An 18,436-nucleotide genomic window follows, 5' to 3' on the forward strand; every position below is an offset into this window, starting at 1 on the left:
TGCAGTAGTACTGTGTTTAACCAAATGCAAGTATAAAAGCAAGTACAATTCTTCTATCTTTCCCTTTTTATTAGGTCCCGCCTACTTAGGATTCCAGAGGATGGGGCCAGAGGTTTTGTGCCAAAGAAAGAATGAAAAGTTCAGGGTCCATCTTCCTTATATTTTAAACGGTGCAGGCTGAATAAGTACCAAACTTATTGAAGGAGACAAAACAGAACGTATTCTTATTCTATTCCTTACCTCCAAACAGTTCCATGAGAAGCATCTTCCACAATTTTTTTTAACCTTCCTTTGCATGCCATGGTGCTCTAGTCAATGGAATCCTTCAGCTGCAGTTCTTCATATATAACCTTTCTCTCAAAACTTTGCCAAAGATAAACCTTGCCCAACCTCATATATCATGCTAATAAAGAACTATGTATGTACATTAAGAAAGGACTTGTAAAATGGCAGCAAGATCAAGGTTTGAAACAACAAATTTAGGCTTCTAAGTTCTAAGAATCTTCCTCTAAAACAAAAATAATGGCTGTTCCAAGTCGAGAGGGATATCAGATTCTCCAGAACCAAGTCAGAAAAAAAAGGAAATACTCCTTCAAATGTGAGCATATGATTCCCACTTTTACCTGGCAAACGAATAAAAATGCATATTGGGTTAAAATTTGAAGGATCAATTCTGGAACCTAATGCAGTTTAGAAATTGATATTTGCACATAACTTTTTTTACATATCTAAATGTTAAAAATGTTTTGATCTATATGCAATTCCTGCACAGGAAACCCATGATGTGTGTGGAAAAAAGGTTGTGCATGGAAATAAAAGTAGACTATTTCCGAAGTTTTATTACTGCTGTGGAACTCAAACGGAAAGTACTATCTGAGAATGGAAAATGGAACTAGAAAATGGGGTCCACTGGTGAACAAAAGTAAGAAAGAATAATATCTAATTTTCAGGTCACCGCACAAGGATTAAGTTGGGTTTTCTATTGGTTCTATCCAAGATTCCATTGGATTACCAGCTCCCCTCCAGCTCTCATATAAATACCAGTTTCAGCATGATTTCCACTGAAGAGAAGTGTGTATAGGAGAAACAAGACAAGCACAACAAGCATTCAGAAATTATCTTATTTGTTAGTTCCAGGGCTTGTAACAATTAATCTTGAAAGTGATCAAGAGAATAAACAAGTCATCAAGGTAACTACATAACTTGTGTTCAGCTTTAGAAATTAAGTTGTTAGTTTTTATATGTTATAGGGTGCTTATAAATGGCTTTTGCAGGTGGAATGTACCATCATCACCAACACCAAGGAAAAAACATTCATTCTTCTTCCAGAATGCCAATCCCTTCTGAGAGGCACATGTTCCTTCAAACAGGAAATGGTTCTGGAGATTCTGGACTTGTGCTTTCAACTGATGCTAAGCCAAGATTAAAATGGACAGCAGATCTTCATGCCAGATTTATAGAAGCAGTCAATCAGTTAGGTGGAGCTGACAGTGAGTACACACGTCACCTTGTGGATCATCAAATCTTGAGGATCATAGAATTTAAGTTCACTAATGCAATTACAATATGTCTATTGCAGAAGCAACTCCAAAAACAGTAATGAAACTCATGGGGATTCCAGGGCTTACCTTATATCATTTGAAGAGCCATCTTCAGGTACGTGCTGACCAAAATTACTTTATATCAATTATACACTGGTGCAATTACTGATATTGTTTTCCTTTTGTCATCAGAAGTATAGATTGAGCAAGAATCTGCATGGACAAAGCAACACCGTGACACACAAAATGAGTAAGATACTAATCTCTTCCATTTTTCTGATCTATTAACGAGCCATATAGCTGTTATTGATGGTTAAAACTACCTTATCAGCAACAAGTGCAGCAACTGGGGAGAGACTTTCTGAAACCAGTGGAACTCACATGAACAAATTAAGCCTTGGACCGCAGGCTAACAAGTAAGAAAAACTGAACATTTTTCACATGCTTCATGTAATCTTGTTTGTGGAAGTGATGGTAATTTTCTATGCTCTTTATGCAGAGATTTGCATATAAGCGAGGCGCTGCAGATGCAGATTGAGGTGCAGAGAAGGCTCAATGAACAACTTGAGGTGAAATCTAAGTGGCAACTTACTAAGCATGCATTTTCCATTCCATAATTATATAAACAAATCAGTCTATGCACTAATGTATGATGTGTTTTAATTTGTCATCCAAATGCAAACTGTTGTATATCTTAAATTTATTAACTTTTACAATAACTACCTTAAAAATCTTATCAAAGTATCCTGAACCATTTCAGGTACAAAGACACTTGCAGCTTAGGATTGAGGCCCAAGGAAAATACCTTCAGTCTGTGTTGGAGAAAGCTCAGGAGACTCTTGGCAGACAAAATTTGGGAATAGTTGGACTTGAAACTGCCAAAGTTCAACTGTCAGAGCTGGTGTCAAAAGTCTCATCTCAGTGCCTTAACTCAGCATTCTCAGAGCTGAAGGAATTGCAAGGATTTTGCCCTCAGCAAACACACACCAACCAGCCAAACGATTGCTCAGTGGACAGTTGCCTCACATCCTGTGACAGATCACAGAAGGAGCAAGAGATTCAAAATGGCTTTAGACACTTCAACAGCCATATGTTCATGGAACAAAAGGAAGCCACAGAAGCTCCCAACAACCTTAGGAACTGTGAACTCAAGTGGTGTGATGATGGAAAAAAGAACACCTTCCTTGCCCCATTGAGCAGGAATGAAGAAAGAAGAAACTATGCCGCTGAAACCGGTCCTGGCAACTTATCCATGTCCATTGGACTTGAAAGAGAAACAGAAAACAGAAGCAGCATGTATCCTGAAAGGCTAATCACAGAAAACCAATCGGAAGGTGAGTTCCAGCACCGGAACAGAATCAAGACAGAAACAATGAAACCAGTGGATGAAAAAGTTTCTCAAGATTATAGGATGCCAGCTTCTTACTTTGTAGCAGCAAGATTGGACTTAAACAACCATGGAGACAATGAAGCTGCAACCACTTGTAAACAACTGGACTTGAATAGATTCAGTTGGAGCTGAGAAGATAGAAAAAACAGTTATGATTCTTCAAAATTTGATCAGCATAAAAGGAAAATAGTAGGAACAGTGTGTTGCTAGTTGTTACTGCAATTCAATATCAGCTGTTCTTCCGTTCAATCCTACCCTACAATACCATATATAAGTAATTTTTAGCCAATTGAAATAAGTTGCAACAAGAAGACCAGTGATCAAATTTGTAAACAATCATTAGGAAGGAGATAGTTCCAGCAACATTCGGTTTTGTTCTACTTTATTCAAAATTCAACATCATTCAAGAAGTTTGTAACATGCATTATTCTCGAGACCAACTTCTTTTCGAATTAAAAATCAAATTTTTACTCTAATAATCACATATGCATATTTAAGATTCTGAATTGTTCATACAAGAAACAATCAAGTCTAACACTGAGCGGCCTTAATATTTCGAGAAACCTCTCTGTTGTTGCAGTGTGATAAGGATGAAAAAAATACATGTTCTCTATTTTTCAGACTTATTAATTAGCTCAAATTCGTATTTATTGATGAAATAATATTTTTCCTCATAGAAAAAGTTATAATTAGAAGTAGGAAAGTTGTGTAATAAATTATACGAGAATTTATACATCAAGACACCATTGTTATTAATGAGTGGTCCGATAATGGCCCAACAACGGATGAAATAGAAATGCCCAAGAAACAAGAAATATGTTAGGATAGGCTCTAACCATGACTCTGATATCATATTAGAAAGTGGTTTTTAAGCCTAACTCAACCCTACAAAACCGGCTTGTAAGGTGAGGTTTGCATATCACTTATATATTATAATTTGGCCTTATCTCTAGTCGATGTGAGACTTCCAACAATTGTGGCAAGGGATTGCTTCAAATGCGTACTTTCAAGATGACTAAGAGTAGTTAGGTTTTTCTTTCGTTGGAATTGGATGTAATGAACTCATTGTGATGTAATTTTCCTGTTCAATACATCGATGTTCGTTCATATGTTCTTTCTTGAATTTACTATCATTGTATGAAAATATAATGTTATTTGAATATCTCTAATTACTATAAAGTAACTTTGAACATAGACATAGATAGAACCTAAGTGGTTTGGAATCTAGGAATAAACTCAAAAACTTGGTTATTCTTAGCATCAGACTTAATGCAGATTGTATGTTAAATTGACTAAGGGATTAGCAGTTTGATATATTAATTTAGAACTAGTTGCTAAAGATTAGGACTACTATGTCTGTCTTGATGTGAATGTTTGAATGAAATAATGAATAAAGTTTTGTTTTCATATTATTTATGAAATCCAATTCCAAGAAAGTTTCTTTTGAATTTTCAGCCATAATATTTCAAGTTTCAAGTTCTTGTTGTTACAATTTATTTCAGTAATTATGAATTCAATCATTATCATTTATAAATTGATTTTGGTAAAGAATTTCAATTAGATAAGGTAATTTAATTCCCTTGCGATAACGATACTCTGAACTCACTCTTATTTGGAACGATTTGGTATAATTGCCAAAAGATTAACACAATATAACACAAAAATAAACTTTTAAAATTCTTACATTTTCCCAAATATATTTAAACGCTTCTGAATTATTCAAAATAATTTTAGAATGGTAATTCACAAGATTCAAAATTAATTTTTAATTACTCCTGGTATCTCAAAAATTCCCATAGTAATATTTTTTATTACAATTTATTTGTTTTCGTTGAAGCCCATTTAGTGAGCTGAGGGCAAAAATGGAAGAGAATACGCGAATGTAGTGGAGATAACTTCTTCATGTAGCTCCATAAGTTCAGCCTGTCTCATAAATTATTGTATTATGAATTGGTATGTAAATTTTATATTTTAGATTGTATCATCTGGAACGTATTTTTCATTTTATATTTTGAAATATATTATTTAAAATACAAATTTTTGTATTTTAAAATACACAATTTAAAATATAAAAATTATATTATGAATTGTATATGAATTATATATTTTAGAATATACTTCTATTTTAAATTATATAATAAAAAATGTATTTTTTATTTTATATTTTGAAATATAAAATTTTAAGTAAAAAATATATATTTTGAATTACAAATACAAAAATTTATGATAATACAAATGAAATTATAAAAATGCAGGAAGAAGCTGTCGGCAGTGAAAAGTGTAGAAAAGAGCTTAAATAATTAAGTCAATTACTTCTTCCACCCACTATTTTCTTCTTACACCCCATCATATCTGAAATTTATTTTTCAAAACACAATAAACTATTTCGATTTTTTTGGAAGTCAAACATCCTTTTCTTTTATGGAAAGCATTTTCTGAAAGTTTTTGATGAGGTGGGAGAAAAAAATTTAATGAGGTGGAAGAAACTGCCTGGAAGTATTTGTTTGCAATGAATGCTATTATTGAAAAAAAGAATTCCATACACATGAAACTCGATTACATTTAATTGAGGATATATACAATATAAAATATTGACACGTTAATATTGCTCAATTATTCATGTTGGAGAACTGTGACTCAAACTTCAATCATAATACTATTGATTAATCTACTATTTGATAGTATAGACTTTTCTTTTGTAATATGGACGGCTAGATATTGTTCTAGTTCATGAATTATTTATCTTTTATTCTATGAACAACTTGCTAAGGAGGTATAAGTAAAACTTGATAAAAAATATTTTATCAAAAAGTAAATTTGTCTCGAGTCTATCATTAATTTAATACCTCTATTTTTGTGACCGAATAACCAAATTGATATCAAATTTTTAGAATAAATGACATTTGTATTTTTTAGTTTATATGACAAATTACCTTTTGAACAATAAAAAAAAGGACATTTTAACCTAAAAAATTATATTAAAGAAATGCAGTTCAATACTTTATTATTTCCATTTTTTTGCGTATTTAACACTTGAAACACATGGTCAGCATTTTTTTAACTACATATTTTTTATATTATAATTTGCATTTAACAAAGTCTGGTTTAACTATTGTTAAATATATAAACAAGTGTGTTGACCGACACTGTGGGTGTATTTTTTTTTTATCAAGATGAAAGTGTGATGCATCATTGTTTTGTAAAAGAGAAATCTGGCAGACAAAAATGAAACAGTAAAAGTAGTTTCTACGAAGAAAAGCTATTTTTTTTATTATGTAAATATTATGTAAAATAGCTATTAAAAGAAGCGAACTTTATTATTTACTAAAGAAAAAAAAATGAAAGATAAAATAATAAATATCAAACAAATAGGTGTATTTTGTGGATGTCAAAAGTACTATGTGTTAAAAATGTCTTAAAGTCATGGATGAACTTAATTTCTTTCACCTACAGACAACAATAGAGTTTAGTTTGTTCTATGGTTGCCTTCCATCTGTCGGTCTCTTTTGTATGTATTTTCATTGTATACATCTAGGTATCAGGTTTCATCTGTTTTAATAAATTCTTTTTTGGATAAAAGTTATTAAAAAAAGTTTTATATATGCTACTAATTCATATTAACTAAGTTTAATTAAGTCTAATTCTCGTTAATATATTTTTCACCCATGTATACAATTTAAAAAGACAAACACAAAAACACACATGTTGATCTCTAACTTATACATAACAACTTTTTAAAGTAGTTGTAAACAATATTAAGAAGGACACTGATACATTTACACGTCTACACGATGAAAACATTCAATTGACATGCTATTTTTTTTAAAATTACCCTTTCATCCTTAATAAATATTAAAAAAAGTGAAACTCACCATATCGTTTGAATGTAAAATACAAATGTGTCAAAGTATTATTTTTGTATTAAAAAATAAATTTTAAGTCTAATTTAATTTTATAAAACCAAATTTTAAAATGAGATTTACATTTATTTATTTATTTATTTATATATATATATATATATATATATATATATATTTAAAATTAGTCTACTCCCTCACTCAAGGTATATGCACCTTATGTTTGAGACTAGATATTAAATGATCCAATAAATTTTAAGTATAATTCGACTTTATAAAACTTCTTTATGAGATAAAATTTACACTTGTATATATTCTAAATTAATTTATTTCTAGTTATTGTTTTTTTTTTGTTTTAGTTAGACAAGAATAGAATTTTGATTTATTATCAATCTCTCATAGATGTAATTGATATATAAATAATTTTGCTGTGAAGAAGACAAATATGAAAGGAAGAATGAAGAAGTTTGGAGGTGGATGGGCCAAGTCATATAAAGGTGACAAATGTGGAAATGGAGATTGAAAAACGTGGTGCATCTTCCATAGCATAAAGAACAGCAGAATGGAGACAAGTTAGACTGGAAATCCACGCAAGATACGTACATGGTAAATGGTCTAATATTAATTTTGAGGAGGACTTAATGCCAACCCCGTGAAAGAACCCAAAAATATCTGGGTGGTTGGCATCTTCTCATCCATGTCCACATCTCTCTTTCAACAAATCAATTCCAATAAAAACTACGACAACGCAAATTAAAGCACCCCAATCTCCATACTTTTCACGATGCATGCCCACCTCACAATAACTCTCTGCAATAAACCACTCTCCACCAAGCCTAAAAATCTGCAATTCTTTCTTTCATTTCTTAGCTACGTACATTATGACAAAACCACACAATCAGAAACTACTAACACACAACCATCACACGCCATACAAAAACCTCTACGTGACGTGTACTATAAAACCCCCACTCAATGCCATTCATTGCTCACTATACCCTTCCTTTCTCTCTCTTTTCACTTATTTCATAAACCCTCTTACTTTCTCAACAGCTGCAACCACTCTTTGTCAATGGAAGGAAACGATTTGTCCCACAACATGCCTGCACTCGACACTTTTCAAAGATCTACTTCATCTTCCCTTGAACCAAATGAGATGATCAAGAACAGCACTGAAGATGATAAGGTGAAGGAGCAAGAGGAAGGGCATAGGGTTGATGTAGAAGAAACGGGGCGTGAGAAGCTGAAGAGACTCCGGGAAGAGGTGATGATGATGGAGAAAGTTAATATACCAGAAGATTGGGGCCAAGAGCAAAAGCTGAACGACTGGGTCGACTATACTATGTTTAATGCGTTCCTTGCTCCTCATAGCTTGATTGTGTCTGCTCGTGATGCCCTTATTGCTAATGCATGCAAAGCAAAGTCACCAAGATTAAGGACCTGAAGTAGTTTCTGATGTTTCCTTTTCACTAGCTACTACTTGTTCTTAATATTCCCATGTTATGACTAGAATTATATGTTTTTGAGATTCACATATGCTTGGATCTCATTATGATATTCTTTCTTCATCTCGATAGTTCAACGATTTTCTTCACATTATAATCTCTTAACTATCACAAATACTACCAAATCTGTATTTTAGTTTTTCTTTATATGCATGTTTATGCAACAAATATAATTTTCTTTAACTTAATAATAATCTATGAGTAATTATCTTATAGAACAACAATAATAAATCACCAATATTATAAACAAATATTATAAACAAAGCACTAATATTTTTAACATGAAAAATTTCTCAAAATCAAGGATAAAAACCTTAAATCATTCATAAAAAAATAATTCCATGATTAATAATAACTACGAAAGAGTTTTAATCAACAGTACATAGAAAACAAGTTTATAAACAGAGAACAAGATACAAAAATTCTAAATATATAGTTCAATTGGAATCAATGCCTAAAGGCTATACTGTCTCGGTTCTCTTATCAACCGAGGCAAAAAAATCTTGCTTTTCCTCTATAAATCAAACTTTTCATCTGTCAACTTTTTCAAAATAGGTCTACTGTAGAACTGAGACAGTATGTCCTGCAAAAAACTGACAACCTCTATATTTAAACGTTTCAAATTCATTTTGTGAACCTCTACTGCCTCGGGTCCATTTGAACCGATGTCATAAGGTCTTTATGCCTCAGTTTAACCGTGAACCGATGTCTATAGTTAGAAATATCTTTAAATTTTTCCATTTATAATTTTATTTTGAATTTTTTCTGAAAGGTTTAAGCCTCAGTTGTCTTTAGAACCGAGGTAGTAGAGTTTTATTGCCTCGGTTATCTACTTAACCGAGGTAATAACTTCTTCGATTTTTAAAATTCAGACCTTTCATTCTCCCCTTTCACTCTCTCGTTTCATTTTCTCCTTTCATTCTTCCCTTTCATTCTCCCCTTCCACAAGCTTCTCACCACCACCATCCTCAACTTGCACCAGTCAAACTCAACCTCAGACTCACATGCCAATTGGTGCTTCTCATCTCGCGCGAATAGCTTACCGTCGTGTCGTCGCTACCTCCACCATTAGTCATTGTCGTTGCCTCCACCACTGGTCGTCGTCGCTACCTCCACCATTCGTCGCCGCCTCTGTTGTCGCAGATAAAAAAGAAAAAAAATTATTTTGAAAGGCAAACATCTGCATTTTCTGAAAAAAAAAATCCACCACCTCGGTTCGAAACCAACCGAGGCAAAAGACCCCCATATACTACCTCGGTTCAGAACCGAGGCATAAAGACTACCCCTTTTTTTAGGTGTATATTAAATAATTGATTATATATTATTTTTGGGTGTATGTTTTCTAGAAGTCTGGGGCGGGATGTGTTGAAAATTTAAGGGTGAGTCTAAATCTTCATATTGAGTAGAAATAAAAAAAACATCATATAAATATGAAGATTCATTAAGTCATTGTTTTAAAATTTTTGGTTAAGAATGTTGTCAATTTCTTATGTAATTAAGCTTATGTTTTATTTTTGTATTTTTGAGTGAACGTCCTCCTTCCCTCTTTCCTTAATAAACCTAAAGAGCGGGTGGTTGAGTTAAAAAGAAAAACATGCATTCAAATATAGTAATCGAATGATATTTGTTTTTCCAATTTTGAAATCCGTTTTAAGAAGAAAAATACCATGCGTGCATATTCAACCAGCTTCATGCATGCAACAAGGATCACCATAGTGGTTACATTTTCTCTCTCCAAGTTCTTTTCTTTTCTTCCTTCACATCTCCATCTCACCGTGCATGTGGACGACTCATCCCTAGTGGTGGTATGATGAAGAAGAGAGTCATATTTCAAAACAAAACGAACAAAATTTATACATGTATTGACAGTGTAAATAAATATATAGATAAATATTAATGACATAAAGAAGGAAAGGTGTTGAGTTTTCAGAAAAAACATAAGATTGTGTTGTTTTTAATTTTAAAATAGAAATATTATTGCTTAATTTTGAAATACAATTATAGTTTTTTGGAAAACTTTTTTTTAACAACTTTCCATTACAACATTTTGATAATTGTCTAAGTGGCAGCTTTTCATTGGTGCATTTAAAATATTTTTTAAGAAAATATTTAAAATGAATCAATAAAATTTTGACATGCAGTTATTATTAAAAACTTTTAGTTATTAACGTATCATCATCTTATTTTTTCATTTACTGACAGTGATATCAGTGGTATATATGGAATGTCCTAATTATTAAATTTTAGAGTTACTTTATCTATTCATTTCTTTTTAAAATGGCTACATGAACCATCATTCTAATCTTTGAATCATACCACTATAAATAATTCCACACCATTCTCATCTTCACCTCCTCGCAACACACCTTCCTCTCCCGGCAAAAGTTGCACTTCTTCCTTCATTCTTTTAGACTTTTTTTCTCTTCAATGGCATCAAAGTTGATTTTTACCACTGTCGTTTTACTTATGCTTCTGGGCTTTGTTCTTACGAGGGATCCTTCTGGTTTGTCAATGTTCTAGTTTTCTTGTACTTTTGTTTTAGGCTAGGGACAACACAAATGCATGGAGTAATGACTGTTTTATTCATGTTTGAATCTATTGCAGGTTGTGGTTCTGAATACGAATGCTTTGGTATCAATGCAGCTGGTCTCAGGGACATTCCAAACAGGAAGGTCTGTCACACTTAACATATATAAAAGTGGTTCACATTTCAAAGGGTTTTTATCTTTTTGCCACTTAATTTTATACGACCATAACATATGAGAATGATGTTTTTGGAACATATATCTTCTGGAGTGCGAATATGTTGTTCTTTATTTCTGTAACTTTATTTGCGTACGCAGGCGCTGTCTTTTTTGAAGAATAAGAAAACTGCTCTAAAAGTTTTGCAAGGATCATCAAACATCAAGTATGGTGAAAAGCCACTGAGTAGGGAGTTGAAGGCGGTTCCTGCAGGTCCAGATCCGATACATAATGGTGTCCCCAATAAACTTAAAACCCCTTAAACCCACACCACGTCAACCTGCTTTGCCCTACTTTTTGTTATCAGTCTCAACATTTAGGGCATAAATTTATTTTAAAAAATAAAATATAAACATACTTTCGTTTTCTTTTTATTATTTATTTGTATTTCTCCTTTTCCTTCATCTCAGTCATCTCATTTCCAGGTGTATGTTTATGGGTGCTCAAATGCATCAGTGCTTTGGTTTTGACTTGCAGTAACATTATATATATATATATATATATATATATATATATATATATATATATATATATATATATATATATATATATATAATACAATCTTATATTTTTCAAATAAAAAAAGTACGTAAAATTGAAACCAAAGAATTAATATTTTCTTTTAAACAAGTATAAGACTATATTATCATTTAATTTTAAAATATATTTTTAATATTTAAATATATAGATGTACTCTAGGATCACCCGGTCATCCAAAGGATCAAGCGGCTGGCCATTCTGTGAAGATGACCATTCTGTGAGAAAATGACTGATCAGTCTAGAAATTATTCTGAACAATAATAATCATGAATGGACAGTTAATGATAATATAATCATTAATTGATAATAACCAAAATAATAATCAGTGATTAATGAATCAGATTTAATAATAAACTTATTATAATATTTATAAATATATTTCATGAAAATGTCAGATAATAGATTTTAATTACTAATCTTTATTATAAGATTGAGTAAAGAGGAAATGATGTTGATTTTTCTGAAAAATATAAGATTGAGTTGTTTTTAATTTTAAAATAGAAATATTATTGTGCAATAAACAGGGAGGATTTTCATTGGGTGTCGAATTGTGTAGAGCAGTTGAGGATTTTTCTTTCCCGATGGAGAGGTGCATTTGGGGTTATTGAATTTTAAAACGCAATAAATGTCACCGGGTCCGATCCCAATTCCAACAACTAAGAGGAGGTTGGTGTCTTCCAACAACAAAGGGAACCTTGCTAATTCTTGTGGGAGTCACCTCCAAAATACATTTTAATTTCAAATATACTCTTGTCACAGTCAACGAGAATATTTTGGATTTTTAAAAAGTTGACTGAAGCTCTGTTGCATCTCAAACTCAAACTCAAACTCTACACTCCCTTTCAAAATCACTCCTCCCTCTTTTTGTCTCTCTTCTCCTCTGCCATTCTTCTCTACCCCGTATCCTTTACCACCGCCCTCCCTCTTGTGCCAACGTTCGTCCGTCCAGGTTAGTACCCTTTGTGCATCTATTTTGTTTCCTGTCATACATGCATGTGCTTGGTTGGGGTATTCAGTTCGTGTTCGTCACCGCATGCTGTCCGTTCGTCACAGACTTCCGCAGTTGGAAGTGCGGTGAAGAGAAACCGTATTTCGATCTGCGAAAAGCGGTCAGACTAACCGCACATCGAAGTGCGTTAGTTGTTGCCGGATTTCAAATTGCGTTAGGTTTTTGAAAGGTTTTTTAATTCTTATTATTAGGTTAGTATATTTATTTTATTAGGTTTTATTTTTATTAGCTTAGTATAATAAATTTAATTTTTTATGTTAGTGTTTAAATAAAATGTTTTCTTTTAATATATTTTGAATTATTTTATTTAAATTTTGTTGAATTTTTTATTTTTGAACATATTATTATTTTCGTAATATATTATTTATTATGTATTTAATTTTATTTAAGTTTTTTTTTATTTTTTATGAAATTGAAATAATTATTAAATTGTTTATTGTTTATTGAATTAAATAAAGAAAAAAAGAAAAAAAGAAAAAAAGAAAAAAAAAGCATGGAGAAAAAAGATATAACAAACGCACTTCAAAGTGTGGCTAAAAAATATGAAACGCACTTTGAAGTGCGGCAACTAGTTTCCGCAGCTCGAAGTGTGGTTAGGAGATTCCGCGAAACGTACCTCTCTTCTTCTTCTCGCCGAACAATGTCACAGCAGCACCACCACCAGATCTCCCAGCACACCCAGCACTACCAGGGAAGGAATGATAACTACCAACTCAGTACACTAAAAGAGTGAAAAAATAACAAACAATGCTTGCTATGTTACAGTGAAAACGAAGAAGACGGCTGCACCTTAAGGTTTATACCCAAAAGAAATTTTAGTTGTTGGCAGTTACGAAAATGGTTAGTGGTTAAGAAACATTAATTCATTAATTAAGTTTTGACTTTTTATTAAATAAAAGATAAAAAAGTAAAATTGGAGGTGAAGGATGAAAGCAGTGAGGTGCAGGAAGAATCACTCTTCTTGTGGTCGTTAAAGTACTAAGATTATCCGTTAATGGTTCAACAGATGGTGTAAAACATGTTTTGATCATGTTAGAAATATTATATCTTTTATCTTTCAGTTAGTTTGTTATTATTTATTATTTGTATTTTGGGCTTATCCCATATTTTTTTCTATTATAAATAGAGAACCCTATGTGTGTTTAACACAAGGGAGATTAATCCCATATATAATTTTCACTATATTTAACATGGTATCAGAGCAGGTTTTCTGATATCTTCTGGTGGTCTTTGCTGTCTGCCGGCGGCCGGCCGTCATGGCTGCCGGCAGCCCCTAAAAATTTCATAAGATTCATTTTCTCTTCTTCTTAAATCTCAGCACCCAGAATCAGAGACAAGTCTCCTGGGAACCACTGCCTCCTCTGAATCATCGGACCTCCCTCTCTCTGTTTAGACCTTCCGGAGCAGCCATTGCTGCCATCGACGTCTGTCTTCTTCTTGCCGCATGCTTCCACATCTTCGGACCTCCTTCTTCTTTCTGCGTAATTTGCCGTAGAGGGTTTCGCCTCTGTATTGTTGTTCTTGCCTTGTTCTTCCTTTCTTATTGTATTTGCCGCACAGATCTGCTGCGTTTATTGCATCCTTCTCCGCTGCTCTCCTTCATCCACTTCTGAAGTTGAAGTATTTATTGCCTCATTCTCCGCTGCTCTCCTTCATCCACTTCTGAAGTTGAAGTGTTTATTGCCTCCTTCTCCGCTGCTCTCCTTCATCCACTTTTGAAGTTAAAGTGTTTATTGCTTCCTTCTCTGCTGCTCTCCTTCGTACACTTTTGAAGTTGAAGTTTCACAAGCTTGGTTCACACTTTTGAAGTTGAAGTTGAAGTGTTTATTGTCTCACTCTTGAAGAAAAATCATCTAGTTTAAAACCTAGTTTAGTTATTTCAAGCTTGGTTCGTACAATTTGTATGCTCCAGCTTGAGGGGGAGTGTTAGAAATATTATATCTTTTATCTTTCAGTTAGTTTGTTATTATTTATTATTTGTATTTTGGGCTTATCCCATATTTTTTTCTATTATAAATAGAGAACCCTATGTGTGTTTAACACAAGGGAGATTAATCTCATATATAATTTTCACTATATTTAACAGATCAACTTGGAGAAGAACCTATAGCAGGGTACTCAGCAGAGTTTAGGCTTCTTAATTAGTTTCTCTTTGTAACTCAAAGAAAAACGCATGTCATTGGCAGCAGGAAGAAAAGGAAGCAAAAGAGAATATTTGGAATGCCCTTTGTATTACAATATAGCTATGGCAGATTTGTTGTCAATTAGGATGAGTGCATCCATAAAGGTCCTTGTATCCATGAAATATCTTCTTGCTTCATTAAGGACAATCATACGTAACATAAATTTTTTAATAATATTTTGATATGCCACACATGCCATTTTTTTTATTGAGTTTAGAGTTCGTCACACAATAACAAAAAAATAATGAATTAGTTAAAAAATACACGTGTTATGCTAAAATATTGTCAAAATATTTATGTCAAATTTTTATTTTTTTTTACTAAAACATCTGTGGTTGGACCAGGTGTAACGAGAATGACTTGGTTTTTTGTAAACCGCGTTAACCTCCACCATTGACAACCTCTATTGCACAAGTGTCTAAAAATAAATGAAAATTTTGTACCAATGGAATTTCGAATTGAGTTAAGGTTTCTTTATGTATATCAAATTATGAAATATAATTAATGTTCCTTTATGTATTAGTGTCAATTTTTTTGTTTACGCGTATCCAAATTATGTATACAGAGTTAGAATTATGCGTATTAACATCAATATTTTTTTGTACTTCCAAATCAGATTAATTTTTTTGTTTACCATTGAAATTTGGTTAAGAGTGAATATTTTTTTCACTGGATTTTTAAATCTAAGTGATTTATCGAATTTCAAAATTGGATTAAGTATTGATTTTTTTATTCTGAAATCTGATTAAATGTCATTTTCTTACTAGATGTCAAAATCTGGTTAATTTTTAATTTTTTTGTTTACATAATTTCAAAATATGGTTATATATGAATTTTTTTCATTTGAAATCTGGTTAAGTGTTTACTTTTTTTTTCACCAAATTTTAAAATATGATTAAGTATAATTTTATTTTTACTTAATTTAAAAATTTTGATTAAGTATTAATTTTTTTTATCAAATTTTTTTGAAATTTGATTATATCAATTCTTTGTATTTATTACCCAATTTCGTAATCTGATGGAGTCCTGTATTTCAGAATCTAGTGTGTCCCGAATTTCATACACCCCATATCACACATATAATAATTATTTATTTATTTAATATATATTTTCTAAGGGTAAAATGGAAACTGCATCAAAAGTGGGGGTGCAGTATGAAAACAATTAGGTGGAGAAAGAAACCCCCAAAATACAATAGTGGAAATGCAAAGCCCATTTCAATGTTTTATAGATTAGGCCCAGCCCAATCCATATCCGTCAATGGCTGCTGCTATATACTTATTTCTCTGAACGCTCCAAACCCTAGCTAGGGTTTCGCCTCCGGTACTTTCTCTATTCAGAAGACTATTACATTTTCTTCTGCTTTCTTCACTGATTCCAATTCTCACTTTCTTCATCTCTGCAATTTTTTCGCAGCTCTGACATCTGTAGCAGCCTAGCCGTTGAGTTGGAAAAAAGACCAAGTTTCATAATGAGGTATTCATTCTCATGTCTTCTAATTGTCAATGTTCATAATTCTTTGGTCGTTCACCCGTTTTATTTGTAATGTAATGTCCCTGGTCGTTTTTAATCGATAACTTATGCGTACTGTGTGCGGTGATACTGGTAATTGGTATCGTTTGGTGAATTTCGGGCGTTTGAATAACCTGTGCATTGTGGTCTCTAATTTGTTTTGGATGTTGGCTGTGCAGTAAGCTTCAGAGTGATGCTCTAAGGGAAGCTATCACTGGAATCATGGGTGATTCCAAAGAGAAGAACCGGAATTTTGTGGAGACAATTGAACTCCAAATTGGACTGAAAAACTATGATCCCCAGAAGGACAAGCGTTTCAGTGGCTCTGTTAAATTGCCTCATATTCCTCGCCCCAAGATGAAGATTTGCATGCTTGGAGATGCCCAACACGTTGAGGAGGTAACTAGTTGTTGTAATCTAGAAACACTTTTTGTGAGATTTTCAATTAGATGCAATACTTTATACTGTAGCAAGTTCGGAGACTCAATCCTGTCTTCATTGTAAAATTACATATTTTACATTAGTTGTACCTTTGCTGTATGTTTATTTAAACATTGATTGTGCTGCTTATTTTATTGCTTTACAAACCGTTGTTTCCTTTCTATTATTTGGGCGCTAGTTTTTAGAATTATTCTGTGTATTGACCGCTCTTCTTGAATTACCTTTAAACGATACCTATTTTGCAACTTAGTCACCGAAATTGAAGAGGAAATTTTGTTATGTTTGCTCTTATGGTGCTTTTTGCAATAGTTGTAATTCAATTTTTCTGCCGCGTGGTCTGTTTTGTTAATGTCTATTATTGTAATATTCAGGCAGAGAAGATAGGGTTGGACTATATGGATGTTGAAGCCTTGAAGAAGCTCAACAAAAACAAGAAATTAGTAAAAAAGCTAGCTAAAAAGTATCATGCGTTTTTGGCCTCTGAAGCCGTTATCAAGCAGATTCCTCGTCTCTTGGGACCTGGTCTCAACAAGGCAGGCAAGTTTTGTTCTTTTGTTAGAGCCCTTGTTGATTTGCTTATGTTATTAACCATTTTATTTTAGAAATTGCTTCTTATTTGTTAATCTCTGGTCACATTGTGCTTTGCTCTATGTTGGTTTGCTTTTTAGCTTATTGTTATATTTTCATTTACTTGCTTTAGCTGATTACGATTTTTTGCCCGGCTTTGCAGGGAAGTTCCCCACACTTGTGACTCACCAAGAATCTCTCGAGTCAAAGGTTAATGAGACTAAGGCTATGGTCAAATTCCAGCTTAAGAAGGTGCTCTGCATGGGAGTAGCCGTGGGGAATGTTAGCATGGAGGAAAAACAAATCTTCCAAAATGTACAACTGAGCGTCAACTTCCTCGTGTCATTGTTGAAAAAGAACTGGCAGAATGTAAGTAGTGCACTCTTAAATGGAGTAAAACTGATTCATTGTTGACTTTCATCTTACTTTCTAGCATACTTGGTCTCACCTTTCAATCGTCTGAATATTATCTGTTCTTGATTTCAGGTTAGGTGCTTGTACCTGAAGAGTACCATGGGGAAATCATACCGTGTGTTTTAAGTGTTTTTACTTAAATTCAGTGAATTTCTGATCGCACTTAATATATTGTCGTGATAGGTTGGACAGAATTTTTCATTGTTCTACAGTTTTGTTGGATGAGTATTTTTTGGTTAGTATTTTGTGTTATTGACGTGTGTTTCCAGTGCTTTGCAACATCGGATAATTTAAGCGGGGTGCTAATTTTAAGGTACCCGTTTTTTATTTATACAACATGTGGAATGGCCCGTTGATGCACATATCCTATGATTATATATAACTGGCAGCAGCTGCCTGGTTAAGGTTTGAATCAGCTTTTAGATATAGTTTTGAAGTAAGAATAAGTTTTAAACCCAATTGAATGCTATTTTGGATATGTATGTATCTACATAGATTTAGTAATGGATCTATTTTGTTACGATCTTAATTTGGGTTTTTACATCAGGATGTCGTTGTGGGTGAAGTTGGTCCTCTTAGTGTACCTAAACGAGTTTTAAATGCTTTAGCAGTAATTTCTGATTTGTTGCCTGATTTAGCTAGTCAAATTTTTGCATAAATGTTAAGAAGTAATAAGCTATTTATAGTTCGTGATTTGATGGGCAAATTTTGTCGACTGTGTTCTGAAATCGTTTC

General features: G+C 32.7%; 3 protein-coding genes across 3 annotated transcripts; all 3 read left to right on the forward strand.

The window, feature by feature from the left end:
- The first annotated feature begins 869 nt into the window (after positions 1-869).
- On the forward strand, positions 870-3,176 carry LOC108333256 (myb-related protein 2). Its single transcript, XM_017568648.2, has 7 exons — positions 870-1,190; positions 1,275-1,490; positions 1,580-1,656; positions 1,734-1,791; positions 1,873-1,957; positions 2,041-2,110; positions 2,302-3,176. Exons 2-7 carry the CDS (start codon positions 1,280-1,282, stop codon positions 3,061-3,063), a joined length of 1,263 nt encoding a protein of 420 aa, XP_017424137.1. The 5' UTR covers positions 870-1,190; positions 1,275-1,279; the 3' UTR covers positions 3,064-3,176.
- A 4,594-nt stretch (positions 3,177-7,770) lies between these two features.
- LOC108333765 (protein BIC1) lies at positions 7,771-8,382 on the forward strand. Its single transcript, XM_017569239.2, has one exon. It carries the CDS (start codon positions 7,861-7,863, stop codon positions 8,230-8,232), a length of 372 nt encoding a protein of 123 aa, XP_017424728.1. The 5' UTR covers positions 7,771-7,860; the 3' UTR covers positions 8,233-8,382.
- A 7,654-nt stretch (positions 8,383-16,036) lies between these two features.
- LOC108333017 (60S ribosomal protein L10a) lies at positions 16,037-18,063 on the forward strand. Its single transcript, XM_017568328.2, has 6 exons — positions 16,037-16,090; positions 16,184-16,243; positions 16,459-16,678; positions 17,092-17,257; positions 17,451-17,656; positions 17,774-18,063. The coding sequence occupies exons 2-6, from the start codon at positions 16,239-16,241 to the stop codon at positions 17,825-17,827; spliced, it is 651 nt and encodes a 216-aa protein (XP_017423817.1). The 5' UTR covers positions 16,037-16,090; positions 16,184-16,238; the 3' UTR covers positions 17,828-18,063.
- The last annotated feature ends 373 nt before the right edge of the window (positions 18,064-18,436 follow it).

This window comes from Vigna angularis, chromosome 11 (genome assembly GCF_016808095.1).
Source record: "Vigna angularis cultivar LongXiaoDou No.4 chromosome 11, ASM1680809v1, whole genome shotgun sequence".
Taxonomy (NCBI): Eukaryota; Viridiplantae; Streptophyta; class Magnoliopsida; order Fabales; family Fabaceae; genus Vigna; species Vigna angularis.

Excerpts from the sequence above, each read along its gene's own strand:
- LOC108333256 (XM_017568648.2), top strand. The coding sequence starts at position 1,280 with ATGTACCATCATCACCAACACCAAGGAAAAAACATTCATTCTTCTTCC. Across the intron at positions 1,792-1,872 it reads CACCGTGACACACAAAATGA|CAACAAGTGCAGCAACTGGG; the intron begins GTAAGATACTAA and ends CTACCTTATCAG. Across the intron at positions 2,111-2,301 it reads GGCTCAATGAACAACTTGAG|GTACAAAGACACTTGCAGCT; the intron begins GTGAAATCTAAG and ends GAACCATTTCAG.
- LOC108333765 (XM_017569239.2), top strand. The coding sequence starts at position 7,861 with ATGGAAGGAAACGATTTGTCCCACAACATGCCTGCACTCGACACTTTT.
- LOC108333017 (XM_017568328.2), top strand. Across the intron at positions 16,679-17,091 it reads ATGCCCAACACGTTGAGGAG|GCAGAGAAGATAGGGTTGGA; the intron begins GTAACTAGTTGT and ends TGTAATATTCAG. Across the intron at positions 17,657-17,773 it reads TGAAAAAGAACTGGCAGAAT|GTTAGGTGCTTGTACCTGAA; the intron begins GTAAGTAGTGCA and ends TCTTGATTTCAG.